The sequence below is a fragment of the Ustilaginoidea virens genome, chromosome 5, assembly GCF_000687475.1.
Source record: "Ustilaginoidea virens chromosome 5, complete sequence".
In the NCBI taxonomy this organism is placed as follows: domain Eukaryota; kingdom Fungi; phylum Ascomycota; class Sordariomycetes; order Hypocreales; family Clavicipitaceae; genus Ustilaginoidea; species Ustilaginoidea virens.
In genome coordinates, this window is record NC_057320.1 from 4,847,226 (window position 1) to 4,873,871 (window position 26,646).

A 26,646-nucleotide genomic window follows, 5' to 3' on the forward strand; every position below is an offset into this window, starting at 1 on the left:
CACAACCCTTCTACAACCCAGCTGGCGACCCGTCGAATTGTTTCCACCACTTACTACCACCTACTATCGCACTCTCCGCCTTCGTAGAATCGGTCCCAAAGCAAGTTTCCAGGCCCTCGTCTGACTTGGCCAGCAGAACTTTCATTATATTATCCAACGTTAAAACATAACCGGCTACTTATTAGCAGAAGGAAAATGCTGCGCTTTTCAAGTATTTCAATGTGGTTGAAGCGACTTGGACTGGGTTTGTCGCCGATAGAGCTGTCTCTTGTCTCGTCTAGGTTTATCCGAATACGTACAGTCGGTGCAGTCTGTTCTAAAACATCTCGATAAATAATGATGCTTTTTCCATGGTAGGAGAAACGTTCTTCGAGAACTGTCGATAAGCTGCCGTGTATCGAAATCGTTTGCCTTGCTCTGGATTCGCTCCCGGATCGCCCTTGGAAGCCGCCTCGTGCGGCTGGTTATTTCCTGCTACGAGGGGATTTCGATAATAAGCATATGCTGCCTCCGTCTTCGAAGGGTTAGGGTAAGTAGCGAGAGCCCCAGCCGCGTATCGGCTAAGAAGATGTATCAAGGACCTTCCTCTTCCTCGTCGCTATCCGAGGACGGATATTGCGTGTCCATCAACATCTCTAGCCACTGTAAAATGGCCAACAGGTCTTCATAGTTTCCGGCCAATAATGGCCAGTACTACCGCACCGAAACATCAGCGAAGAAACTGCGCGCTTGCTCGGACATCTTCCCCGAGTTTGTGGTTGATTCCACTGAAGGCGAGCCTCGCCTGAGACAGTAAATTCTTTAAAATCACCCTCAAGCCGTTCGATATGTCCTTTACGCTGGTTGATGTTGCCGTGGGCCTGGTAGCCTCCACTTGCGTCTGATCTTCCGCAAACGTCAAGTCGGCATCCGCTGTTACCTACCGCCTCAATTCCTCCACCATGTCCCACTCCATCGTCCCCAGTATCTCTGACTCGCCACCTGAGGGCGAGCTATTGCCAAAGCTGCAGATAGTCGTGCAGCGCGTCAGGTCCCGTTCTTAATCATGGTCGGCAGAATGGTCGGCAGGACAGTCGCAGAATGTGATCAATTCATCCGGGTTGCGTTGGCCGAAGTGCTCCTGGTACTACTAGTAGAGGGCTTCGCCAATGTCCTGAGTGTATTGGGCATCCGTTTCGTAGTCAAGATAGAAGAGGGGCTGCATCCTGTGTATATAATGGCTCTGATATAGGAGTTTTATATCAGGGCATTCCTGTTATTATTAGTAAGTAGGCAGTGCTAAATGTGTAGGTAATTAAGTTGACTTCTTCTATCTTCTATCTACTCGATACTCTTATCCTTTATATAGGCGCAAGAACTCGAGCAGCCATCGAAGCAGTTGTAGCACGGATCCGCTTTTAAATCTGGGAATGGCATATGCCGAGCATCAGATGCGGAAAATCGGTCGTGGATATCCAGGTGCTGGGGGGGAGCGTTAAAGAGGGACGGGACCGGATCGTATAGGGGGTGGCCATAGAGCGGAGTTTCGCTGACTGCGCTTTTAAGCGTAGGATAACCGCGAGGAGCTCCTTATCGTGGATCGTGTAGTTCCGTTCGGCATCCGCACGGCAAGCTAAATGGCATGCAGCCGGCAGCCAGAGTCAGAGCGTACGCAGGCTGCGCAGCGACAGCGGACGCTTTCGGCCATGTTCCACACCCGATCCCGCTAGCGATAGAGCTTAGAGAAACCGGGCTGAAGGCGACCCGACCGGCCCCGGACATCTCCTTATTTCGGTACCGCAGGCGATAGGATGCTCTGCTTATTCTGTGCCATAGTAATGACTCGTCGGGTCACGAGCCTTGCTTGTGAAATGGCAGAGGTCAGCTCTATTGCTGAGGTTGTGGTTGGTGAGATTGCAAGGTTGCGGTTAGTGAAGTCGCTATTATAGAGCGCTTCTATAGTGTTATCGTCAGCCTGACGCAGCCTTATAGTGCGTTTACGTAGCCTCTTCGATGCAAGTGCCTGATCTCCTGATGCACGAGTGTTGACTTGAAGGGCCCCTATTTCGGCAATCTTGTAGCTAGTCCGATAATCTCGAAGATCTATACCCCCCTGGCTCTCTGTTTGTCGTGGAGAAAAACGTGCCGAGGCCGTGGTATAGATCGGACCTCGCCTGGTCCCGGCAGCTCTTTGTGCCAAAGGTAATGACCCTGCCTTCATTACTCTCCTTCTGTATCCGCGTAACCTCGGCGTCGGTCAGCTCGATGCCTTCGCGGGCTACATCGTGAACTAACCTGGTTCAAGATCTCCCGGTGCTTTGGTAGCTTCTCGTACAGATCATGTTCCAGAACGGTACGAAACCTAGCGTTAAAGGCAACCGTGTTGCCAGCCCGCTAGGAGCTAAAGTTTCGCCCACGAAGGGCCATGCCGCACCTCTTCATACAGTTGTGAGATTAGTTGGTATTCGACCTCCCCCAAACCATCTGTATAGCCGCCAAGCATCTAGCTATGGTGCCATTTGTAGCCCCAAATTTGTCAATGAATCGGGTTGCAGGGATCTCGGCGTGACTTGGTAGCGCTGCTGAGGTGGAAGCTCCTAGTGTTCTGTTGCAGATCCAGATGCATCCGCCATTGTAGAATGCAACGCCAGCGCTTTTGACTCGGACGTTACTGCGGCGTGATACCCCAGATTCAGACACCTTGGCGGCTTGCTATAAGTTTGACGTTTTAGACCGCGGCGTCAATAGCACGGACGTCTTTTTCCTGGCTTTTCGATGTGCGGAAGACCCAGGCTCGGACTTGGAGACCTGTCGCAACGTGGGTGGAAGCACAGAGATGCGCCCTGCTGAGCTGACGAGGCATCCTTGCACGGCGCCAACACAAGTTTCTCACTGAATTTGTCGACAATCACGAAAATTGCGTCATTGCCGTTGAGTAAAGTTGGTAGAGAAAGCAAAAAATCAATGAACATTATGTATTACGGACACGGTGGATGCAAGAGCGGTTGCAGGTTGCCGTGTGGTTTATGACGTCAGGGGTGGTAGATCCGACAAAGTGGACAGCTTCTCAAAAAGTCTCGAAATCGCGGTCGACCCTAGTGAATATACAGTTGCAGCGAGGACGTCCTCGAAGTTCCCCGACATGAGGGGCCAATACTACGCAACCGACCTATTAGCGAAACCCAAACGAAAAGGGATTAAACTACTCACAGGCGCATAGGTTCTATTGTTAGCGTTGCAGTGCGCGTAATGCGCCGTTATCGACTCGACATTAGTCTTCTTCTTGGAGCGCCAGGTCATTATTTGCAGTATATTATCTATCCTAATAGAGCTTTCGGCGAACTCATATTGAAACGTCGGCAACTCAATGGCAAGAGGCGGGTTGTCTATGTACTCCTTAACGGTGCGCTGAAAACAAGTCATACACATCTATAGCAGCAGAAAGATTTTCTGCGCGACGAACGCAAGCTCCTCCCCCTCAGGGGGCGCGTCTGTATCGCGAACCGACTCGGTGTCGGGCGCCTCCTCACCATCTTGGGGCAAATCTTCCAGGCAGGACCCAGCTAAGCTGCTTTGCTTAATTTGGAGTATCCCACATGGTTGCCGTTGTGTATAGCTGCGAAATCTTCCGTTGTTGATTCCTTACTATACACAGTCTAGACGGGCAGTCTGGTGAAGGAAGAGGCAATAACGATATCGTCACAGTAGGCGTCCGCATTTGATCCTCGCAGAATATTGTCCATTCTACGCTGTACATACGCGTTAGAGCCTTTATAACCCAAGATGGGGACGTAGAATGTGTGTTGTCCATCGTGAGTGACGACAGTAAAAGCCCATCTTAAGTCAGGGTGTATCAACCACTGATAATAGAAGCTCATGGCGTCAACGATAGTTATGTAGGTAGCATTAGCTAGCTTTGTGATGATATCTTCCTGTTTTGTTATGGGGTATACATGAAGCATCATCATTAAATTGAGTCCTCCAATATCGACTACCATACGGCCTTTTCCTTTTTCAGCTATACCTTACTAGACAACGAAAACCGGAAAAGCGAAGGAGACGTGGGACGTAGTGCGATATGCCTCATCTTTTGCCACTAAACCGTGCATAGTATCTTCCACCACTTTTCGGTCGTCAGGTCCGACTGGGTAGATTTTGCACTTTTTGGGGATCATATCTTCCCATCCGGGTTTCATTTGAATGCGCATTTGTTCCTTAAGTGGGATATATGCGTATCCTTTGTCTTTAAAGAGGTCGGCGAACTCGTCGACGAGTTTACGGAGTTAGTTGAGTTCGTCCGGGTCACTAGAGTCGTAGATATTGACTCTAGTTGGGTGAATGTAGGTTAAGGCTGACTCTAAGGCCATATGTTCGGGCACGAGCATTTTGGCCGTGGGGTTGTGAGTCGATACAGTTGCCAGGTCGGCTGCTTCAGCAGATTCTACATAGTCCACGAGGAAAGCTTGTGCATAATGGTCTGCAGGGCTTGCTTGTCCCATAAGCGGGTTTTTGCGCACGAGGATACGCCAAGAGGATGTGTTGTGAACGATAATGTAGGCTGTCTCGTGGTCGACTATTGATGCGAATTGTTGGAGGTTGGGGGTTGCAGTGGGCTCAAAGATCATCTGGTGATCTTTAGGGACTTTCATATTGACTGGTACCAAAGCTCGTGAGTGAGGGGGAATGTCGGCTGTATAGTCGGGGTAGAAATAGGGATGCACCTAGTGCAGAAAATGGCTCCGGTATAACACTTTTCCTGAGGGTAGTGCCTGTATGTAGTCTGTTGAAAGAAAAATAGTTAGAGCCGCTATTATCTTGCTTGCTGGCGGAAGATGGGCTATAGCTAGAGCTGCCGTTGTCTCGCTTGCTGCTAGAGGAAGAGCTGCGGCTAGAGCCGCCGTAATCAGAGCCGCTATCGTTAGAGCAATGGCATATTAGGGGGCTTCTTATTTCCTAATCCGCGTCTATATTAGAACAAAGTATCGCCAGCAGCAAGATATAAGAGCTGCAGCCCGTCGGGGGGATTGCAAATTCCTAATTGTCGTCTATGTCGAGAAAGATACTATTGGTAGGTAAGGGGCGGGAGAGGGGGCGAGAAATCTGGTGCAGTATAGCGCCCCGGAGATGAATCCATCGCAGGCACAGCTATAACATGGCTGCGTCAAGGAGACTGGCACCAGCGCGTCCTGCCTGGTCTTTAGGGCGGATAAGCGATCCGCATGCGAGTATCCTCTGAGAAGGTATAGAGCCTAACAGCGCCTCCCTCCCCATCAACCGCCATGCAGTCGCTCTCGTCGTCGCGCTCCTCCACACGGGCATCCAGTAAAGACTGGAGCCATGAGAGGACCGCAATAACATCCTCGAAATTCCCCAACATAAGGGGCCAATACTACGCAACCGACCTGTTAGCGAAACCTATGCGAAAAGGGATCGTATTGACTTATAGGCGCACACGTGCGATTATTCGCGTTACAATGTGCGCAGCGAGCGGTTATGCTCTTGATATCGGACTTTTTCTTCCGAGTCGTTCGTGGTGCGTTATCCGCTCCAATCGAGCTCTCTGCGAACTCGCAATGAAACGTCGGCAAAACGATTTCGGCCGGCGGATTATCCATGTATTCCTTGACCTCGCGACGAAGGCAGGTCATACATATCTGCCGTAGCAGAAGAATTTTCTGCGCCATGATGGCGTTCTCATCCAGCGCAGGGGATGCGCTTCCCTCACGAGCCGGCTCTGCACCGGTCGTCTCGTCAAGTTCAAGGGGCGGGTCGTCAATCCCACCCCAAGACCCAGCATCGCTGGGCGCATCGCCGTCATTGGAGCCGTCAGACCCCGCTTCGTCAAGGTAAAGTGACATATTCGCGCTGCGGTAATTTTTTTTCTTGGGTGGTGGTGATGTTGTTCCTGGTGGTAATGGAAGGCCAGCGTGGACATGGACAATGGGGAATCTCTTGTCTGGGAGTATATCGAGCTGCGCCGGCAGATGCGGTCGAGTAATAGGTACACCAGGCGTCCTATAACTCGACTTGTACAGGTTGTTGAATACATTATCTAAAAAGCTGAAAACGTGCGTGGGCACGATATACTGTGCGTCCCTTCTATTATATTCAATGGCATGTGCAGGCTATTATCTTGCATACTGGCGGAGGAAGAGCTATAGCCCGTCGGGGGGGTTATAAATTCCTAATTATCGTCTATATCGGAAATCGGAAAAGATACTATCAGTAGGGTGAGGGGGGGGAAGAGGGGGCGAGATATAAGTATATGCCTTCGGCAGAGCTTTGCCGTTAGCCCTCATCAGGCGATCAGTCAGGGTGGAGGAGCTGGCGAAGAGGGCACCAAGCGGGTCGAAGTCGCCCGTGGTGCCCTTTGGTTGCTCGTCAGGCTCGTCGCCGCTGTCGCTATCGCTTCCGTTGTCGTTGTCATCGATGTCGTCAGCGTTAGCGTCATCGTCGTTGTCGTTGTCGCCCGTCTTAGGCTTGTCCTGCTTGTCCGGCTTGTCCTGCTTGACAGCCAGAGCCGAAACCATACACCGATGGAAAATATTCAAAGATGCGTTCCTGTCGATGAGTGGCTCTCCCTCCTCACCCTCCCTATTGCTCGCCACGGGTTTATTGTCCGGGTTGTGGTACCCGGGAAGCTTGGTGGGGGCTAGTAGGGCGGCAGTCTTATGGTGCCTAATTCAATGGACATTCCGCCCGCCTGTGGCCTTTCGACGCGCATCGATATAGCTAATAATAGTGAGCGCCCGTGCAATATCCTCTGCCGAGTAAGGGCCTACGAAGGGGGGCTCCTTTTGAATAGGGACGTCTAGGTCGTCTGGTATATTGTTGACTATTAATACCCCTTAGGAAGACGCCTATTTTGCGATTGGTATCAAATATATGCGGCAACGTCACTGTTACGGATCTGAATGCCTAGGATGGTCAAGGTTGATAAGTATACTGTAGGATCCAATAGACAGCTCGTAGAGTCTAATAGAAGGTAAAGAAAGAGGTATGCATAAGTCGTAATAGGTCGTCGGAATAATAGCGCTACTATCGCGCGCAGGCTTTCTCCATCGCGGATGTAGGCCGCGCGGGCTCTAGAACGGCCGTGCCATCCTTCGCCGACTTTATCTGCGCACGGAGGATGCGCCGCAACGTGGGATTGCCAGCCAACTTTATATCTAGCGTCACGCACGAGGCGTGTGCTCGCTAGCAGCAAGTGCACCACTCGCTTTTTCCAGGGGGCTTGCAGATAGGCAGCACGCCGGTAGATTGTAGTCTCTTGGTACACCGCTTATAGAGAAATTCTTGGTCGTAGGCGTATGCATATGCCTTATCAGAAGAGTCCCATTTAAGGAGGTAATCCCCCGCCGCGCGAGGCGGCTTCCTCGGGCTATCAGGACGTTCGAGGGAGGCGGGGCAGGGGGGGCTGCCGCCGGCAGCAGCACTGCTTATAGCAGCGTCGGACATGATTTTGGATCCTAGCGCCGTGAATTGAATTGCATATAGAGCCCTGTCACGATCGTAGGCTCAAATATGTGGGATGTAATAGGCTTGGTTGTTTAGTCTACGATGTGCGTAGACGTAAAGCTATATATCTAGTTCTATATCACGTGCATGCTGCCGTCACGTTATGTGAGGTGATAGATGCTGCTACTGAAAAAGAAGTCGACGTCTACGTCGAGTCATCATTATAAAGCATCGAATCGTCATCAGCTTATCAGCTAGCGAAATATCCCTTAAGTCTATCGCGACTCTATCGAGTCTATCGTTATTCCGCATCTAAATGCTAGAAGTCGGTAATAGTTGGGGTCGATAGGATTACAACCTTTATCTTCTTATTCTTGCGGGTGACTATGGTTGGAGTGCTGCGTATCGACGTATTGGCGTTCGCCGACGCTTTTATCGTGTCGTGGTAGGCATTGAGGGCGTTAGTATGGGCGTTGAGAGCGGTAATATAATCCGGTATCATCGCAGCATATTGGAGAATGGCGTCGGTGTGATTGACGAGGGTAGTAACGAATTCCGGCGGTACCAATAAGACAGTTTGCAATAGCGGGAGTTAGAGTGGGGACGCGATTGGTGCTGCTGGGAATGGGACCTCTAGGAGGGGGAATGGCACGTCCGGGACGGGCAGGGCTGGAAGTGATGTTGACTCTGTGTTGATTGAGTCTGTATTGGGCTGTTTAGTAGGGGTTGGCTCGATCGCGGGCTTCGATCGCTTCCTTTTCCTGGCCTGGGTGGTACTGTCTGGGTGAGAGGCTTTCCATGCGTCAACAATGGAAGTAGGGCACTGTGGGCCGTCGTCCAGAATTTGTTTATAGACTGTATAGATGCCTTGCCATTTAGAGTTTCGGTCGAGTGTGCCTTATACCATCTTAGAGATGGTTGCGTTAAGGAGCGGACCAGGATCGTTAGGGTCGCATTCATTAGGGAGGCTCTTAGTGAGTAAGTTGTTGGAGGGTAGAGCCAATGAACCTCTAAAGTTCAATCCCGACAGAACTTGGTCGGGCGTTGCCATTGCAATAATATGCGGGGGTAGAGTCTTCCGATGAGAGAGGAAATGCTTTGCCAAGAGAAGTTCCGCACCATCTTTTCCCGTTCCGTGCCGGCTATCGGTCTTAGGGTGGTACGCTGTCGAGAGGAGATATTTGGTCCCGACTGACTTGTAGAGCGTAGACCCGAATTGTCCCTAATCCGAACCTCTGTCGTTAATAATCTCTTTAGGGAAGCCATGAAAGCGCCATTAATACTGCTTGAAGCGTTCTGTGCAGTCTTCCGCCTTTATTAACTGCATCGCCTTAAGCTGTACTTCCAAATAGGTTTTCAGTCTTGTAACTAATCGTAGCCCGGGGGTGCGTCCCTAATTCTCCTCAAGATGTGAATATGCTATAGTTTGGGCCTCCCGGATTTCATCTCCGGTTGGCCAAACTGCTTAGCCGCTCGGTTTTAGTGTCGAGTCGGCCTTATCCGCGGTTAGAGACGCCTCCTTAAGCTTTTTAGTAGTACTATTAGAAGCATATGCATGAGTTGTAATATGCGTCCCTTTGCCCAAGTGCTCTTGGGTCTTGTAGCTAATAGAAAGAGAAGATCCAGATTTCTGCTTTAGTCGGCTAAAGTACTTGGCCGCTCTGCTTTAAAGTTAAGTCGGCCTTCTTAGGGATAGGAGACGACGTCCCCAAGTTCTAGACCTTGGGTCTTGTAGGTCAATGTTAAACGTTTCCCTTTGGGATCTGGCAGATATTTTCCCTTTATTTTTTTTCCGGCGTGGATATCGCCGCTAATGTCAGTTAGTCATTTTTAGATAAATTTAGACTAGATGTTTATCTGCAGAAGCTTACCAGATAAAAATAGTTTTTGGGTGCTGGTTCTGTTCCCGAACCCCCTGATATGCTAACGCAATCAGCTTCTGCAGCCGAGCTTATTCTGGGCCGGAAACGCCTCCCTGAGCTCCATAGTAATTGCATTAAAAACGTATGCATGGGACTTGATGTTCGTCCCCTTACCTATGTGCTCTTTGGTCTTGCAGCTAATAGATATTGTAGATATGAAAGCCACTGGGGTCTGGCACCCGCATCCCCTTGACTATATTTGTTCTGTAAACCCCGCTCCTACTATTAGTTAATTTCTTTTCTGACGAACTTTGGACTAGAATAGAACAACATTAGACTATTGGGGCGAGACATGGCTGTTAAAGCGTCATTATTAGCTGCAGACAAAAGCCTTGGTTAACATCCACTGATCATGTGTGCTATCCAGATCAACGAACTTGACGCAATATTCAGCTTCTATGCCCTGCGACGGGGGTTAAGCGAGGGCAGTGCTGATTCCTAGCCATGCGCCTTGACAACCCTTTCTACGAATCGCTATGGCGCATCTCCTTGTAGTGCATCATCCACAGCGGGAGGTCAATCCCGGGAAAGGTCACGCCCTACCCTGCCTGTTAGGGCTGTTGATGATGGCTCTAGCAGACCGGAAGATGCAAAGGTTTTTCTTAAGAGCCGACGTGGCGCTGTCGCTACAGGTAAACTCCTAGCCTATACTCCTGCCTAGGGCGAGGATCAGGTGTGGGCATACCTGCCAGATGCGGATGCCCTTTGCGTAGTAGTCTCTTATAGCCGCCTTCAGCGGGTCGTCTATCGGGAAATCGTTGTAAAGCAAGCCCACGGCCCGGCCCTCCTGCTCGGCCAACTGCCGGGTAACATTCTCGTCGTCTTGCAGCAGCCCGGTGTAGGAATCGTTGTGCCCCGCTAGAGATGGGGTAGGTAGACGCGGCTAATCCCCATTTAAATGGGTAAGAGGCAAATGCTAAGAATTAGAAGAGAACCTTTTCGGGGGGATATCTAGTTGCTCGGCGTCTGTAGCAATACGTTGTCCACATGTCTCGGGGTATACGGCGTTAAAATATTCAGGTTCATATAGGACCCGGCTTCCGCCCCCTCCGCATTATCATACTCCTCATTATTATCCTCACCACGAGCGGGTTTTTTTTCGTGGGCCAGTAAAGCCGCAGCCGCCTTGGATATTTTTCGAGACAGGGGCAGAGTTGCAGGAGCCCCGGACGGTCGCTTTCGCGCAGACAGAGTTATTATATTCTTCTTCCGCTAAAGGGGAGACGGCGCAGCAGCGGTACCTTGGGGCTGATACTGGCGATAAGAGGACTTATATCCCGAGGGAGTCTGCGAGGACTGCATCAGGGACATATTAGCAGTCAGCAGCGGCTTTCTCCAGCTAGACTTACAGCCTCTAGCCTCTAATGCATCAGATAAAAGTTTTGCAATCTTAGCCCTTCCCTAACTAGTCGGGGAGGGGGTGGGGTCGCAAGTATCCCGAAGGTCAATAGTATTGTTGGAGGGAAATTGGCTTGTCTGTAATGTGGATATCGGTCATGTCCGAGGTCGGATGTGCCGAGTTCACCCTGGATCAGTAAGCCCTTAGGGGTACCCCCTATCCCACTATAAATAGCTGGGAACACAAGTCTCTTAGAGAGGACTTGGTTCCTTCAATCAAGCATTATCGCATTTTCCCTGTGCATTCTGACAAGTATCTACTGCAGCAGTAGGATTAGAGGAGCACTATCCAGGCGGGCCCGGATCCCCTCCACGGCTATAACGCTACGCTTAAGCAGGTCGCGGGTTTAAGCTCAATATTGCCATTGAGCTTAAACCCTCGACTGTGGTCCGAGTTTGCCTTATCGAAACCCCTCAGAAGGGGAATTAATGAGCGCGCAATACGTAGGCGAGTGTCCTCTAAGAAGGTATAACGCCTAAAAGCGCCTTCCTCCTTATCGACTGCCATGCAGTCGCTTCCGTCCTCCCTATCCTCAACACGGGCATCTAGTAATAACTGGAGCCATATGAGGATCAAAAGGACGTCCTTAAAATTCCCCAACATGAGGGGCTAATACTACGCAACCGACCTATTAGCGATACCCGCGCGAAAAGGGATCGAGTTTACTTATAGGCGCACAGGTGCGGTTATTCGCATTGCAATGCGCGCACCGCGCGGTCATGGACTCGACGTCGGTCTTTCTGCGCCGCGTCGTTCGGGGTGCGTCCTCTATCCCCCGGGATGAAGTGCTCTTTCCCGGGCTAGTGGATTGGTTTAACCTTGAATTGAATAATTGCTGGCGGCGTGACGACTCGATGTATTTGTGACGTCAACTTGTCTGGCCAAGTTGACGATAGATTTAGTGATCAGTGAAATGCATGACGGGAGGTGACTCTATGGCTTCGATCCAGTATCGAGCTTTGCGAAGCATCCAGACGTAGCCACAAATTTCAAGCTCAGTAGACCAATATTTATTCTCAGCATCTGACAGTATCCAAGACAGAAGGCTCTAGGTTGTATACTAGTGCAGGGAGGATATGTATTGGTAACACCATTAGTTCGCAGTTTAGGAATAGTGTCGCCTTTACTCTGGTAGACTATGACATCTGTTGGACATCTGTTCCTTTACCTGAAGTGTTAAACTTAATGAAGAGGGGTCCGTCTGTGTTATTAATAGTTCCTGCCTCTTTATGATGAAGGCGACGGTGGAGGGCGGCAGTGACCATTTACAAGGCTCTATTGCCTTCAGGGGTGTGCCGTACTCAATCCAGTGGTCATATTAGATGTGGTGTCGTTCCAAGTCTGCACGATGGACCCGGGGCATTTCGGGATCTAGTCTATAATGTCTTTACAGACTTCGTAGGTGGCCATCCATTTTATGTTCTTGAGCAGAAATATATTGGGATCTGTCAGTCTAATCGAAGCCACAGCCAAGTCAGTGGGCTAGATTTCCGTGAACTATAATCCGTCATCCTACCGAAGGTCAGCACGCCCTGTCCCGGCGTCTGAGCGTAGCCTTATTGACACTCGGTAGCATTCGAGGACATGTCTGCCGCACTAGGAGGCACCTCCCCCCCAGAGCGTCCCGACCGCCCCCCTAAGCCGCCCCGTGCGGCGGGGGACTATGAATTAGAGGGAGATTCGGACGATGAAGCATGCCAGTGCGCTGCCGACGAGGAGTTTCTCTGTGACCGCTGTACCAGAAGGATGAAATGGACAGGCGCCACAGCGTCAGTATTGGAATACCTGCGACATATGCTGACAAAAGGTTCGATAGTCTACTGATATAACGGGGTGAATTCGCCATGTGTCTGCAAGGTCCGTTGTAGGCGGACCGATCTAGTCTTTTGACGATCTCAAAAGGTCCCGCGAGTTTCGGGCTGTATTTTTGGCTGACGTTTAATTTGGAATAGCCCTTTCTATCCAAGTGGATAAGGACCCTGAAGAAACGTATGTTATGCCCGGTAGTTATAATAATAGTGCTAGCGAGCCTCCCTCCTCGTCGACTGCCATGCAGTCGCTGCCATCCTCCTCACCCACAACACGAGCATCTAGTAGCGACTGGGGCCATATGAGGACGGCAAGGATGTCCTCGAAGTTCCCCGACAAAATGGGCCAATACAACGCAACCGACCTATTGGCGAAACCCGTGCGAAAAGGGACTAAACTACTCACAGGGCACAAGTCCTATAGTTCGCGTTGCAATAAGCACAACGCGCCGTCATTGAATCCCCGTCGCTCTTTTTCTTAGAACGACGGGTTGTCGTTCTTATTGCGTTATTCATTTCGATAGAGCTCTCGGCGAACTCGCGTCGAAATATCGGCAACTTAATATCAATAGGGCGGTTATCCATAGATTCCTTAACGGTCCGATGGAAACAGGTCATGCATATTTGTCGCAAAAGAAAAATTTTTGCGCGATAAACGCGAGATCTCCCCCCTCTAAGGGCGCGTCTGTATCATGCACCGACTCTGCGTCGGGCGCTTCCTCGTCCACTTGGCGGAGCGGGCTATCAACCCCATCCTACGACCCGTTGTCATTGTAGGAGCCGCCGTCTGCGGACCCTCTGAATCGTATTCCTCAAATGACATTCGGATGAATGACGACGGCGAGATGTTGGCTAGGATGGATGGCGAGCATGGCTTGACAGGAGCAAGAGAGAGACGAGACAATGGAGTTGTGGAAGTTTGTTCTTATTTAGAGCTGTGATAGGTTCAGTTGGTGCTAAGATAATAATCTGAAGGAAAGGCAAGTAGGAGGCGGAGAGTGTGTTCTATAGAGGCTCGCATATCTGTCTAGGTGCCAGTGGAAATAGTCTAGGCTGGCTGGTAAGCCTTTGGAGAATTGTCTGTGATTAAAATAACTGACTTTCTTTTTAAGGGAGATGAAGTCTAGTGGCCGAGGGTGGAGAGAATTTGATGTTTATAAACAAAGGCCAGGACCAGCAGGTGCGCGACAGCTGCCGCAGCTGCCGCCGCTGTGACAGACTGCTAATATAGCGAGCGGGTCGGAAGTTAGCGAGCTCGCACCAAAGTAGGGGTAACTCAGGCCCCAAGAGAGGTTGCTAATGTACTCTGTTCACCAAAGTACGGAAGCAGCGCATGCAGCACTGCCAAAGGAGTTGAATCGTGGCCATGATAACAGCGGACGCGATAAGAACTAACGAGACATGGCGGCAACGAGATGACGCGGATGCAGGATCGCCGGCGACAAGAGGAGGGCAGTGATTGACGTACCGGGCGGCGCCGCAAGAGGTGCCGCCGCACTGACTAGGTTCACGAGTAGGCTGTTGTCAAGTTTTAGCGTCTACAGACGATATGCGGTTGTAAGATGTGCGACATAGAAATTGGCAACTGAAATAGACGCAAAATATTGTGCTATAACACGAAATAAGGCGGGGAAGATTCACGTTCTATAAGGATGTAATTCCAAATGGATAGAAAGAGGTCTATATGACCTCAGCAGCTAGGTATATAGCTGAAAAAAGTTGTTGCCGAGATATCAAGTCCTAAAAAACCAGTGAAACCAGGTGAAACGGCGCAACGGTGAGTCAGAACCAGTGAATCAGTGGCCTGGACAGATGTTCAAGAGGTGCCGGTATGTACCTGTGAATAGCCTCAACAGCCACTATCCCCACAGCAAGGTTTTCGCGGTATGCAACAAAGAGATGGGTCACTGCATGTACACCAAATACCTACAAGCGAAGAAGACACGGTAGTGGATCGCAAAGAACCTCGCTAGAGCTCTGCCGCCGGATTGACGAATATGCGCGTCAAAGCGGCCGGCCCATGCAGGCACTTTCCCACCTTCCTAGATGGCGAAGCCAGAGCACCGCCCTTTGTCGCCATTGGTCAGCCCGCCCTTTTCCGTGCCTGACCGCGACTCTGGCACGGACGGGACCTTGCGAGACCGGGGGCAGCGCGGATGAGTCATTGTGGTTTTTCTGCGAACAAATTCCATCCCGGGCCCCAACTAGTGCCGAGAGCGAGCTGGGAATAAAAGACGCAGCGTTTCCTGCTTCCACCGCCCCGACTGCAGCACGCACGCACTTGGCCTTCAACCGGGCGGAGCAAGATAGACACCCGGCAACATGTCTCGCCCGAGCGCCCAGCTGAAAACGCCCAAGGGCACCCGCGACTGGGTGGGCGACGACCTGCTGCTCCGGGAAAGCATCTTGTTCGTCCGTCCGGTCCTCGCGGCCCCCCGCCCCCGACAAACCGCAAGCCCAGCTAACCTGACTTGACGCGGCGGCAGCAAGACCATCGCCGACGTGTTCCAGCGCCACGGCGGCACCCCCCTCGACACGCCCGTGTTCGAGCTCACCGAGATCCTGGCCGGAAAGTACGGCGAGGACGCGCCGCGCCTCGTGTACGACCTGCGGGACCAGGGCGGCGAGCTGTGCTCCCTGCGCTTCGACCTGACCGTCCCGTTTGCCCGCTGGCTCGCCGCCAACGCCCACGTCACCCATGTCAAGCGCTACCAGATCGCCAAGGTCTACCGGCGGGACCAGCCGGCCATCGCCCGCGGCAGGCTGCGCGAGTTCCACCAGTGCGACTTTGACATCGCCGGGGCCCATGACCCCATGGTCCCTGATGCCGAGATCCTCTGCGTCGTCGTCGAGGTCTTCGAGGCTCTGGGCCTCGGCGTCACGGTCAAGATCAACCATCGGCGCATCCTAGACGGGCTGTTCGCCGTGGCAGGCGTTCCGGCCGACAAGATCCGCTCCATCAGCTCTGCGGTGGACAAGCTGGACAAGATGCCCTGGGGCGACGTGAAGACGGAGATGCTGGACAAGGGACTCTCCGACCAAGTCGCGGATCGGGTCGGCGAGTACGTGCAGCGCAGCGGCGGCGTCTTGGAAATGCTCGACGTCCTGAAAGCGAGCGAAACACTCGCCGCCAATGAAGATGTGCGTGCGGGAATTGCGGACGTGGGCCTCCTCGCGTCGTACCTCGAGGCGTTTGGAATCGGAGACGCCGTCTCCTTTGACTGTTCCCTCGCTCGGGGGCTGGATTACTACTCTGGCTTGATATTCGAGGTGGTCATGCAAGCACCCAAGGAGCCGGAATCCGGGGACAGGAACCAGTCCAGCCAGGTCGGCAGCATTGCTGCCGGTGGGCGGTACGATGACCTCGTGGGCATGTATGGCAAGCGCCCCATCCCGTGCGTCGGCATATCATTCGGCGTGGACCGCATCTTCACCATTCTGAAGCCGCCGGCGGACAAGGACGCAAAGACGTCGTCCCCTGTCTCGCGGAACCTGGACGTGTACGTCATGGCCATTGGCGGCAAAGAATTCGACGGCCTCTTGCTGGAGCGAATGGCCGTCACGCGTCAACTCTGGAGGGCCGGCATCCGAGCCGAGTATTCGGCCAAGGTGAAGCCCAAGCCGCTGCAGCAATTCAAGGCCTCGATGGGGGTGCCTCTTGCCGTCATCCTGGGGCCGGACGAGCTGGCAGCGGGGCAGGTCCGCTTGAAGGTTTTTCAGCCCGATGCCGAGGAGGAGAATGACCCGGGGCGGCTCGTGGCCAAGGATGATCTGGTTGAAGAGGTGAAGAGGCTCTTGAGGGGCACCACTTGAGGGGTGGGAATATGTTGCGCGCCGCATGGCACGAGGGCGTTGGTTGCAGATTTGAGTCCGGGCTGTCGCAAGTTGCCATGTACTCTGGCAAGGTGCATGTGCACTCTGTTGGCGATTTCAGCATGAATCAAAATCAATCAAAATCACTCGCGACATGTGATAGTACTCTGGCGTGTATGTGTGTGTGTGTGTGTGTGTGTTCCCTTGCAGAGCCTAATGGCTCGACGTGAGCACAGCACTCCACCAAAGGGGCAAAAATGAAGAGTCGTACTGTGGTAAGCCGGCCTGGCCTGCCTCTGGATGAATGAGCAGGACATGCAGCAAGCATCAGCAACCAGCAACCAGCAGATGCGACGGGCTATCAGGATGTCGGTCCACGCCCGTGCAGGGATGCCTGCAGGCCGATAGCACCGGCGACCCAACTGATATGTATATATCGCACCAAGAATACCATGGAATCACATCACGCCCAATCAACATCCAGACGGCAAGAGTGCCGCCCCCCATGTTCGGCAGCCCATGTCCATAGGCGCCAGCCATCTCGGCTCTTTCGCCAACAGGCAACGAGGACGCGCACCCGCACCCGCACCCGCACCCGCACCCGCAACCCGCTGCCTTTTGGAAGGGTCTGGCTTTGGCTTGGCGTCCCTCTGCCGGCCTTTCGCTCCGCGTCATCTCATCACCTTTGCCGCCTGGCTTCTGGAGCATTCGCCTGCGACGAGCCCCCGGGAAACCGCCACCACAGCAACATCTTGACGATGGATCGGATCGGCGCTGGCTCAGCGGCCCGCCCAGCAGCACCAGGCTCCCTGTCGCGCGAGGCACCGTAAGAACGCACTGCTACCCTGCGGCGCTGGGGACCAGGAGCGCAAGCCCGGCGCTGGATGGTCCAAATGCAAGGATGGGGCCGAGGCGACCCAAGTGTGCCGCGCCGCCCGCCAAAGGGGGGAATCAGGTTGCCCCAAGCAGCGGCGGAGCAAGGGCACGCGGCCCCTCGTCGGGCAGGATGGCCTGCCTTTAAATAGCTCTTGTCGAGTGCTTGCTCCTTCGGCCGGCCAACAGTCCTTTTTCCTGTTTCCAGCTCCCGCCGCTCGACAGAGGGACGTGGTCGACGCGGCAAGGTCGGTCGGGGGCAGTAGGACGGATCCTTTGCATGACGGCAGTTTTATACTTCTGTCGATATGCAACCAGGTGCCCGGTGCCCGGTTCCCGCTTTCGTGTTCCGTGTCTTTCCCTGGCGAGACCCAGCACAGCGTCCAACCAGCACGGCAGCGTGGTATGCCTTGCCAGAAAAGCAAGAGGCCGTGTACCAAAGGATGAGGCTCGTCCAGCGAAGACGACACGGCTGAGCCGCTCCATCGAGCAAGACTTGGCGCCTGCGTCCAGCCTTGTCCCCTCTGGCTGCTTGTCCATCCTCCAAGCCGACGTACGGCCTGCATGGTGCCCGGTCGGTGCGCCTCGGCCGTCGACGTAAATGCCCATCCCGAGGTAGCATCGACTGCTGACGGCATCGGCCCCCAAACTCCCTCTCCCCCCCTCTTACCGTGTATGCCCGAGTGCAACGACCCCCCGAATCGAGGCTTCCATCTTCCCCCGACGAATGGTTTCCCCCATTCCTGATGCATGTGTGACGCAAATATGGGGAACAGACCGCAACAAGGCACACCCACCGCTCCACGTCGTGCGTGTGCGACCAAGATGCCCCCGGACCTGGTGAGCTGGCCCGTTGGCCGCGTCCAATGCCGCTTTGCAGCTTTCCCAAGCCCGCACATGATATGGGCTGAGGTCTCGAGCCTACCTTGCAGGCCACAGAGCTCAAATTCCTTCTTTTTTTTTTTTTTTTTAAAAAAAAAAGCCAGTCGCTCACCAACGAGAAACAAGTCCGGCGCAGAGGCCACCGTCAGTCAAAGTCGAATGCTGGACAGCCGCCCATTTTCCCCGGGGCACCCGTTGACAGGAATAAAAGAGGAGCATGAAGCATTTCCCCCCTTTAGACGCGATGAGATGCCGTTGTTGGCCTCTACGCTGCTCACAAGTCGCCAGTCTGCTGCGCATCACCCCATGACCGAGTCACTCCAGCCCGGCATCTATGCCTGCCTCCTGGTGATGCTGCCGCTCGCCACGCTCACCTTGGGCCTCCGCTTCTACGCCAGACGTATCAAGAGGCTGCGGCCGTGGTGGGACGACTACCTCGCCGTTGTGTCATATGTACGTAGGGAAATACCCCCGGACGTCTTTCAACGCCCCTTGCTCACAGGCCGAGAGGTGTAGCTCGCTGCCGTTGCGTACGACGCCTCCATTTTCGTCTGTAAGTCCGGCGCCGAACATGACGGAACGTCTGGGGATCCGCGCTCACACGGGCACACGCTCGGCAGTCTTGAAGTACGGCCTCGGCCGCAAGATGAGCGACCTCCCTATCCCGCAGGAAGAGGCGCGCTACTACGAGCCGCAGCTGCAGGAAACGCAGGAGCACACCTATACGATTTCGATTGGAGCCGCGCAGCTGTCGCTTCTTGTCCTGTACTGGAGATTGTTCAAGTCGGACCGCGGAGCCAAAATAGCCATCCAGGTCTTGTCGGCGCTGGTGGTTGGATGGCTGATTGCACGGGTACGAGCCTGCTTCACCAAAGCATGAACATTCCCCTCCACCTTCTTCCTTCGTCCTTCATTGTCTTTTTTTTTTCCTTCTTTCCCGCATCAGTTGCAGACTCGCTTATCGTCGCAGATCCTTGTCGCCACTTTCCAATGCGTCCCGCCCGAGTATTTCTGGGACAAGGCCATCAGCGGGACGTGTCCCGTTGATCCCGGGCAGTTCTTCATATGGTCCGTTTCCACACATCTCGCCATGGATGTTGCGCTCATGATTTTACCTGCGAGTACGTATAACAGCCACTGAGTCGACGACACAAACTAAGCGGCTTACCCCTTGCCAGCCCAGATTGCCCGATTAAGCATCCCCGTGGCCCAGAAAGCCGCCATCGCCGGAATGTTCACCTTTGGCGCAGTGTACGTCGGACGAGCAACCCCCCTCCTCCTTCTCTATGCTTCAGAAAGAGAGAGCTAATCCGCGTAGAGTGTGCGTCGCCTCCATCGTCATGCTTGTCGAGTCAACGCGCTACAATGCAAAAGAGGACGAAATCATGTGGAACACCGCCGCGCCCGCGATGTGGTCCGCTGCAGAGATACACCTCAGCGTCATGGCCTGTAAGTTGTAGAGCTGTGCCCTTCAAGTGATGGTCGCTGAGACCTGCGCAAGGTTGCCTTCCCGTGCTCAGGCCAGCCGTCAAGTCCCTGGGTGGCTTGTTCGTCCCACGTTTTTCCTCCAAGGGGGGCGTGTACCCCCGGGACTTGATACAGCTCGAGAGCAGCGCGTATATCAGGAACAAGGCGAAGCGCGATAGGAACGAGTCGGCCAACCAGCTGCATCACTATGCGAGAGCGCAGGGAGACGTAAGTTCTTTCGGTCGAGGATCAGAAACAGAAATTTATACCAAGGGCCCCCGTGAGGATGTTGAAAGCCGGCATTGTTGACGTTACGCGGCATCGATTCGGGACTTGCTAGATAGGTACGTGGCTTCTGCCACACACGGTGGGGATCAGGCATGAGTGCCCAAATAGAAAGTGCAATTCATCATCTCCTTCAGCTTTGTTTTCGAAAGGAGATTGACGTGCCAGGTGGACACGTTGTGGATACTGTCTTGCGCAGATTACCTTGCTGTAGGGATCCTGGACCCCTAGTCTCGGACCATGTAGCAGCCATCCCATAGAAGTACGTTCATGCTGGCTCTCCGTCCCCATAACTGGCTGCTCATCCGTGTGCGTAAAATATCTTCTTCTTTTTTTCCCCCGCAGAATCTGGAGAATCGGCCGTAATCTCCCTTTGAGCTGAAATATGGCATCGCAGCCGCTGGGGCATAAAGCAGCAAAACGGCGCGAACTAGCATCGTTAGGGTCTATATCCGACACTACGACGTTGGAAGGGGTGCAAACAGCGCGCCATCACAAGCTCGCCATTTCCAGCATAGAGTGGACTTCAGTTCTTGCAGGTTGGCCCAGAGTGGCCAATATAGCTGAGACTTGTCTCGATGCGGTTCAACTTTGGGTTTCTGCACTCCAACATGCAGCGGCAGCATCATCTGCGAAACATTTGCGCCCGCAATTGAGGTGTATCTTCACTGGCAGGCTTGGGGTGACGGGAAATCAACGGCGAATATTCAAACGGTGGTGTAGGACTTGATATCAAGCCTTTTACATTCCTCGTCCCTCGACATTCGACTCGTCTTGATCAACGTTCACGACTAGCGGCTTCTTATTCCTGTAATGGAACCAGGATAACCCGCCTGTCCAAAGTATGAGTGCAATGGAGCTGGCAATCATGGCCCACATGCCTCTCTAAATCCAAGGTTAGTATAGTCTTTGTGCAAAAGACATGGCCGGCTGCAACCAACAGTAAACCAGGGCGCCGTGGAAGCTCCGTAGAATATGATGCTCCACCAGGCATTTACGGCGTTGCTGCCGAGGTTCATGCCGGCGAGAACAACACTGCGGAAGGCGGCTTCTTCGTACCGCATGGCGTCATTGCACCACGCAAAAAAAGCTGCCTGGCATGCATACACTGCAATGGTCAGCTTGCGTCCCCGCTGGTTTCTTTGTCTTGCATTCTTTATATAGCTCTGTTTCTTTACCTGACCCAGCCCAGTAGTATGCAACCATGGTCACGGTGGTCGAATGGGGGCTGGTGGCATCTCCAGACGACACCAGGATCATGATGGATGTCGCTATGCTGGTAAGGCCGATAAAATATCCGACCAGGTACCGCTTGCCGCCCAGATAATCCGTCAAGGTAGCCCAGAACAAAGTGGATGCGATGCCAACGGCGGCAACACCAGTCGGGTAGCTGTTCTGTTGTGCCACGGTGTACTTGCGCGTGGGATGGTTTTGCAGGAACAGTGCGAGAAGGGAGTTTGTGCTGAAGCTCTCAAGCTCGCCAGCCAGACACCACAGGCCGACAAAACCCCACCAGTACCAGGATGTGAGCACCCTGCTCGCAAATTTGCGTGTGAATGGTGACTGCTGAGGGACTTTGGGGACTCTAGAAACGGCCAGCTTCTTCTCCCTGTCTGTCAGATAAAATGCCGCGGTTGCCTGCGGAGTATCGGGGAAGAAAACAAGGCCGTAAATGGCAACCGGAACGGTAAGCAAGCCGTCAATGATGAAGAGCCAGCGCCATCCGGCGAGGTTGAGGCGGCCGTCCAGGCTCTTGTAAATGCCCGACTGGATGAAGCCCCCGATGAAGGTGCCCGCCAGTCCGGACGATGAGAATATTCCGCTGCGCTTCCCCAGCTCGTGCTCCGTATACCACGCACCGAGAATGTAGTGCGTGCCGACAAAGGTCGAAGCTTCGCAGACGCCCTGAAAGAAGCGAATGGCCATGACGGACTTGGGGCTTTGAACCGAGGCCGTGACCATGGTCAAGCCGCCCCAAAGGATCATCATGCTGGGAAACCAGAACCGGGGCTTGACATGATGAAGAGACAGGTTGGATGGTACTTGGCCGATGACGTAGCTGTTTGAATGTTCAGCCAGACGGATATTGTTCTGACAACAACAGGGCGAGTCTCACCCAGCGGTAAAGCAGGTATTGATTTCGTTGAGCTGGTTGCCTGCAAATCCAAGGTCTTCCTTCATGCCTGACACGTACGCATTGGCGAGGTTGCTTCTGTCGAGCTGAAGATGGGAAGGACATCAACACCGAACAAAAGACCGTGAGAAAAAACAAAGGTTGGAAATCTCGCTCTTGGCCGGAGACGTACATAATTGATCAGGTAGCAGAGGCAGCAAAAGGTCAGGATGAAAAAGTCCATCTTGCGGACCAGGGCCCGCTCTCCAGGCTGGTATTCGACATGGAGATAGTGGCGTATCTTTGAACGGCTCATTTCGGCTCGACACGAGGTCTGGTCTGCGGCCTTGCGTGAGAGCTCCAGGTACCTGTAGGGATATTTTGGGCTCGCGATTGGCAAGGTGCAGGATGTGAAGAATCGTGGACGTGCATGTCCTGCGTGGGAAGGCTCGACGAAACTGAGGCCAGATTGGCGACGTCGTGTGGCTGGGCTGGGGCAGAAACTGTCAATATGCTCGCGAGCGGCCAGTGCTGGGAAAGGGCGCTTAACTTTGGATATCGAGTCATTGCTGGTTGTTCTCGCCCAGAAGCATTCTGAGTTGTTGCTTTGCTCGATGGACCAGACTGCAGAGAGCCATTGTCGGAGGGAAATTGGCTGTCTGTAATGTGGATATCTGTCATGTCCGAGGTAGGATGTGCAGAGTTCCCCCTGGATCAGTAAGCCCTTAGGGGTACCCCCTATCCCACTATAAATAGCTGGGAACACAAGTCTCTTAGAGGGGACTTGGTTCCTTCAATCAAGCATTATCGCATTTTCCCTGTGCATTCTGACAGCCATGCACCTGGTTCCGGTGGTTGGCGCCCGAGGAGGTATTTTGCCCCGCACCAAGCACGATTACCCGTTGTAGCGTCAATTGACTTTTGCAGCTGGTTGCAGACAGCTGGTTGGAGACAGCTGGTTGGAGACAGCTGGTTGGAGACAGCTGGTTGCGGACAGCGAGACAGCTGCATGCACCAGTCTACCCGACCGTAGCTGATCTCTCAAGCTGCTTCAACATCCATCCAATTTCGATGCTCCCATCATCGACCATCGCAAGGCAACGGCTACAGCAAGCTCAACACTGTGTTCTCCTTCGACGGCGGCTAGAGTGTGGCTCGCCGCGCTTGGTTCATGCGCCGCCACCCGGTCGGGCCACCAAATGGTGTTGCCGTCGCACAAAAAAGGCGCCTCGTGCACCAGCCGGATCATCACTTGGGAATCAATCACCCTTCAGGCAGGGAGCGGCTGCGTACGGCTGTCATTTCTCTAGAACCAAACATTAATCCAATCGGGTAAAAACAACCGTTGACATTACATTGGCATAGCTGGCGGCCGCTAACCAGGGGGTACTAGGCTAGGCACCACCCGCCACTAGCCTACTAGCCCGTCCGTCTACCCGTCAGTTGCAGCCAGCCCCCGCAGATTCATGGTTTATTCGACGCGCGGACTTTATTCCAAGTCGAAACGAAACACCCCGCTCGACACACAAACACACACACACACTTCCTTTGCAGATGCCTCCCGATAAAGCCCCGTGAAGATTGAGATGCCGGCCTAGGTAGGGAGCCATCAGCGAGGCCGTCATTTCGGGAGACGCAACAATCGCAGCGGTTCAGGCGTCGTTGCCTCGGCGTTCAGTCCTGCCGGGCGAACTGACCCGACCTTGTGGCGGACTCGGGCCCAAAAAACTGCTCATGCTGAGGCTATCACCAAACCGCTTGGTGTGGCGCATCAGCCAATCCGTCGATTGCTTCGGCCTGACAAGTCGTTGTTGCCCCCCTTTCCCCTCCCCGTCGGGTTGCACAAAATTTGAGGGACGTCTGGACGTCTCTCCACCATATTTAACCGCCCTTTGCAGCCGCTCTTTGCAAGCATCCCCGACCCCCTTCTTGCCATCTTTCCCTTTGCAGTAGCGAACCTATTCTCCCGCAACGGTTAGCAACGTCCGATGGCCATGAGTCTTGAGCCCTAGCCGCCCGCCACTGCCTGGTATCCCGCGCTGCCCAGATATCGCTATCCCGCTGCAGTTCATCTCCCCACGGGCGGTGCCTGATGCCGGCACCACTTGGGCCATGGCGCCACCGGTCGAGGTGAGGCAGAAAGCGCGAGGCAAACCCCGCGGCATGCGCCGAGACCGGGACTGCCATAGCTGCAGGACGCGCAACATCAAATGTGACCTGAACCGCCCGTCGTGTGCACAGTGTCTCGAGGCGAAGATTGTTTGCGCAGGGTATCCGCAGCGGGTGATTTGGGCGACGGAGCGATCGGCCAGGGACGCGGCGTCGCCCACGGCTGGTGGTGGTGGTGGTGGTGGTGGTGGTGGTGGTGCAGCGCCGCCGGGCGTCGAGGCGCAAAGGCAGCAACGCAGAGCATCAAGACCAAACGCACCCGGAAAGCCACCTGGGCCTAGTCTGGCTGACGGGGCCGCTTCTGGGAAAACGGGCGCGGGCATGGCAACGACACCAACATCCACTCTGGCAGCCACCTGTTCGGGGAGCCCTGTTCTCGATCTGCCTTGCTTGCCGACGGACCAAAACAGCTTCATGACGAGCCTCGTGGCATTTTGCCAACACATCATATCAACAGACATGTCCGGAGGCGACCGCGGCCACTACCTGTCCATAGAAGCCGCCCGCCTCATCTCCCAGCTGCACGACCTGATGAAAGCGCGGATCGAGGGCCGGGCCGGGGCCCCGTTGGCCCGCGGAGAGACGTGGGACTCGATTGAGACGGCGCGCCACCGACTCGCCGTGCTGATTGGGCTCAACGAGGCCCTCGAAGCCGCCAACCCGTTCGCGTTTCTGGGAATCGCCGCCTTTGCCGTGCTCGAGGTTTGCGACAGCCCCTTTGGCGAGTGGCAGCGTCACCTGCACGGGGCCAAGTCGCTGCTCGACTACCACTGCCCCGACCACGGCGCGCTGCAGGACCTGTCGCGCACCGTGACGGGGCTGACCGAGATTGTCGCCCGGCTCGTCTGGTTCGACACACTGGGCGCCATCGCCAGAGGGTCGCAGGGCCTCATCTTTGACGAGTGGCACCGCCGGACCGTCGACCAGAGGCTGTTCCAGGTGGTGGGCTGCTCGGCCGACAGCTTCGAGCTGTTCAGCAAGGTGGCGAGCGGGCACGTGGCCGCGCACGCCATGGACGCGTGCATGCTGGCCATGGAGCAGCTCGCCAGCGTCAACGCGGACGACGACTCGGCCTGGGGCGTCTCGGCCAACGTCAACCGGTGCGCGTCAGCCATAGCGGTGCTGGCGCAGCTCGGCGGCGCGGACCGCTCGGCCCAGAGAGCCATGGCTGCGGCTGTGCAGCACGCGTGCGACCTGATTGCGTCCATGAGCCCCCTGTCCATCTACTACATACACGTCGCCGTGCCCGCGTACCTGGCGGGCATGAACGCCACAGCCTGGGGCCAGTGCGAGATACTCCGCACGTACTGGCACCGGTGCAATCACCTGGGCGTGCAGCGGTATCCGGACGGGTTGGCCAAGTGTGAGGAGCGGTGGAAAGCAAGGGGCCTGGCTGGCTAGCTGGAGGGCGGGCGGGCTTGGGGGAAGGGAGGTGCGCAGATGGAATCTTTGACTGAAACGGAAACATGGGCTTTCTTTTTTACTTTGGAATCATTCTGTAATCAGGGGCCATCCTGTAATCAGGGGCAAGCGGTTTGGTCCGGATATCCCATCAAGTGAGTATTCTAGGCTCGAGTGCTCTCCGAGCCTTTGCTCAAGTACGAGCCCAAAAACCCACACGCCAAAGTTCTTTTTTCAGCCCAGCACATCTACAAAGTACCGAGGCATCGAATCCAACTTGGCGCGGCGTGTGCCCGGCACGCACTCTTGCTTGCGTCTCGACCATTTCCGCTCCGTTCCTTCATCCCGAGCCGCCGCACCACCAGTCGACCTCCTCGACTCGATGTCCACGGGGTCCCCCCACCCCCGCGACACCAATTACCCAAACAGGAAACCAGCCTAAACCACCCCACCCTTCGGGCACGGCGGAAGAGTGAATAAAGAAGTGGGCTCAATCTGCCTCGGTAATTTCGCGAGGCCCTCTGCCTCTGCCTCTGCCTCTGCCTCTGCCTTGCCCCTTGCCTCTTGCCTCTTGCCTCTTTCTTCTGCTGACCCCGCGGGCGGCTGCTCTGTCCGATCGACTCCCCCTCAACGCCAAGTGGCGTGACCCGTTGACCCCGCATTTCCGCCGCATCGGGCGGCAGGTACCCCCTGGCTTCGGCATCACGCACTGCTGCTGCCTTTGCCGCCCAGGGTCGTTCGTCCTGGCGAATCTCAGCAAAAAAGCGTGCTGCTGCTGGCTCCTCCGCGCTGCCCGTGCGCCCCCGGTGTCGGATGGATTCTGTCATGAAGCCCAAAGTCCCCGATGTGATAAGGCATCATCTACCATGATCCCATTTGAGGCATTCACCCTTGCCACATTGTCTTTTTTTTTTTTTTTTTTAAAAAAAAAGATAAGGGAAAAAAAAAAAAAAAGAAAAAAAAGGCCCCCGCCGCACCTCGCACTTTTCACGGACGAGGCGCAAGCCGGGACTGACCTGACAAGAAAGACCGGGCACATGAACTCACAAGACAAGCCAACGACGATTTCAATCTTCA

General features: G+C 54.3%; 8 protein-coding genes across 8 annotated transcripts; 4 read left to right on the plus strand and 4 right to left on the minus strand.

The window, feature by feature from the left end:
* Positions 1-4,262: 4,262 nt before the first annotated feature.
* Positions 4,263-4,628, minus strand: UV8b_07039 (uncharacterized protein; the record flags this gene model as incomplete). Its single annotated transcript, XM_043144536.1, has 1 exon — positions 4,263-4,628. One exon carries the CDS (start codon positions 4,626-4,628, stop codon positions 4,263-4,265), a length of 366 nt encoding a protein of 121 aa, XP_043000471.1.
* A 548-nt stretch (positions 4,629-5,176) lies between these two features.
* UV8b_07040 (uncharacterized protein) lies at positions 5,177-5,837 on the minus strand (the record flags this gene model as incomplete). The annotated part of the gene is made up of 2 exons (XM_043144537.1): positions 5,177-5,368; positions 5,571-5,837. 2 exons carry the CDS (start codon positions 5,835-5,837, stop codon positions 5,177-5,179), a joined length of 459 nt encoding a protein of 152 aa, XP_043000472.1.
* A 330-nt stretch (positions 5,838-6,167) lies between these two features.
* UV8b_07041 (uncharacterized protein) lies at positions 6,168-7,437 on the minus strand (the record flags this gene model as incomplete). The annotated part of the gene is made up of 2 exons (XM_043144538.1): positions 6,168-6,631; positions 7,257-7,437. 2 exons carry the CDS (start codon positions 7,435-7,437, stop codon positions 6,168-6,170), a joined length of 645 nt encoding a protein of 214 aa, XP_043000473.1.
* A 7,451-nt stretch (positions 7,438-14,888) lies between these two features.
* Positions 14,889-16,379, plus strand: UV8b_07042 (uncharacterized protein; the record flags this gene model as incomplete). The annotated part of the gene is made up of 2 exons (XM_043144539.1): positions 14,889-14,974; positions 15,053-16,379. The coding sequence occupies 2 exons, from the start codon at positions 14,889-14,891 to the stop codon at positions 16,377-16,379; spliced, it is 1,413 nt and encodes a 470-aa protein (XP_043000474.1).
* A 1,153-nt stretch (positions 16,380-17,532) lies between these two features.
* UV8b_07043 (uncharacterized protein) lies at positions 17,533-17,853 on the plus strand (the record flags this gene model as incomplete). Its single annotated transcript, XM_043144540.1, has 1 exon — positions 17,533-17,853. The coding sequence occupies one exon, from the start codon at positions 17,533-17,535 to the stop codon at positions 17,851-17,853; it is 321 nt and encodes a 106-aa protein (XP_043000475.1).
* Positions 17,854-18,293: 440 nt separating this feature from the next.
* Positions 18,294-19,910, plus strand: UV8b_07044 (uncharacterized protein; the record flags this gene model as incomplete). The annotated part of the gene is made up of 7 exons (XM_043144541.1): positions 18,294-18,587; positions 18,651-18,687; positions 18,755-18,987; positions 19,105-19,255; positions 19,313-19,385; positions 19,453-19,583; positions 19,636-19,910. The coding sequence occupies 7 exons, from the start codon at positions 18,294-18,296 to the stop codon at positions 19,908-19,910; spliced, it is 1,194 nt and encodes a 397-aa protein (XP_043000476.1).
* A 717-nt stretch (positions 19,911-20,627) lies between these two features.
* Positions 20,628-22,315, minus strand: UV8b_07045 (uncharacterized protein; the record flags this gene model as incomplete). Its single annotated transcript, XM_043144542.1, has 5 exons — positions 20,628-20,771; positions 20,828-20,994; positions 21,065-21,945; positions 22,003-22,106; positions 22,193-22,315. 5 exons carry the CDS (start codon positions 22,313-22,315, stop codon positions 20,628-20,630), a joined length of 1,419 nt encoding a protein of 472 aa, XP_043000477.1.
* Positions 22,316-24,111: 1,796 nt separating this feature from the next.
* On the plus strand, positions 24,112-25,569 carry UV8b_07046 (uncharacterized protein; the record flags this gene model as incomplete). Its single annotated transcript, XM_043144543.1, has 1 exon — positions 24,112-25,569. The coding sequence occupies one exon, from the start codon at positions 24,112-24,114 to the stop codon at positions 25,567-25,569; it is 1,458 nt and encodes a 485-aa protein (XP_043000478.1).
* Positions 25,570-26,646: the final 1,077 nt, after the last annotated feature.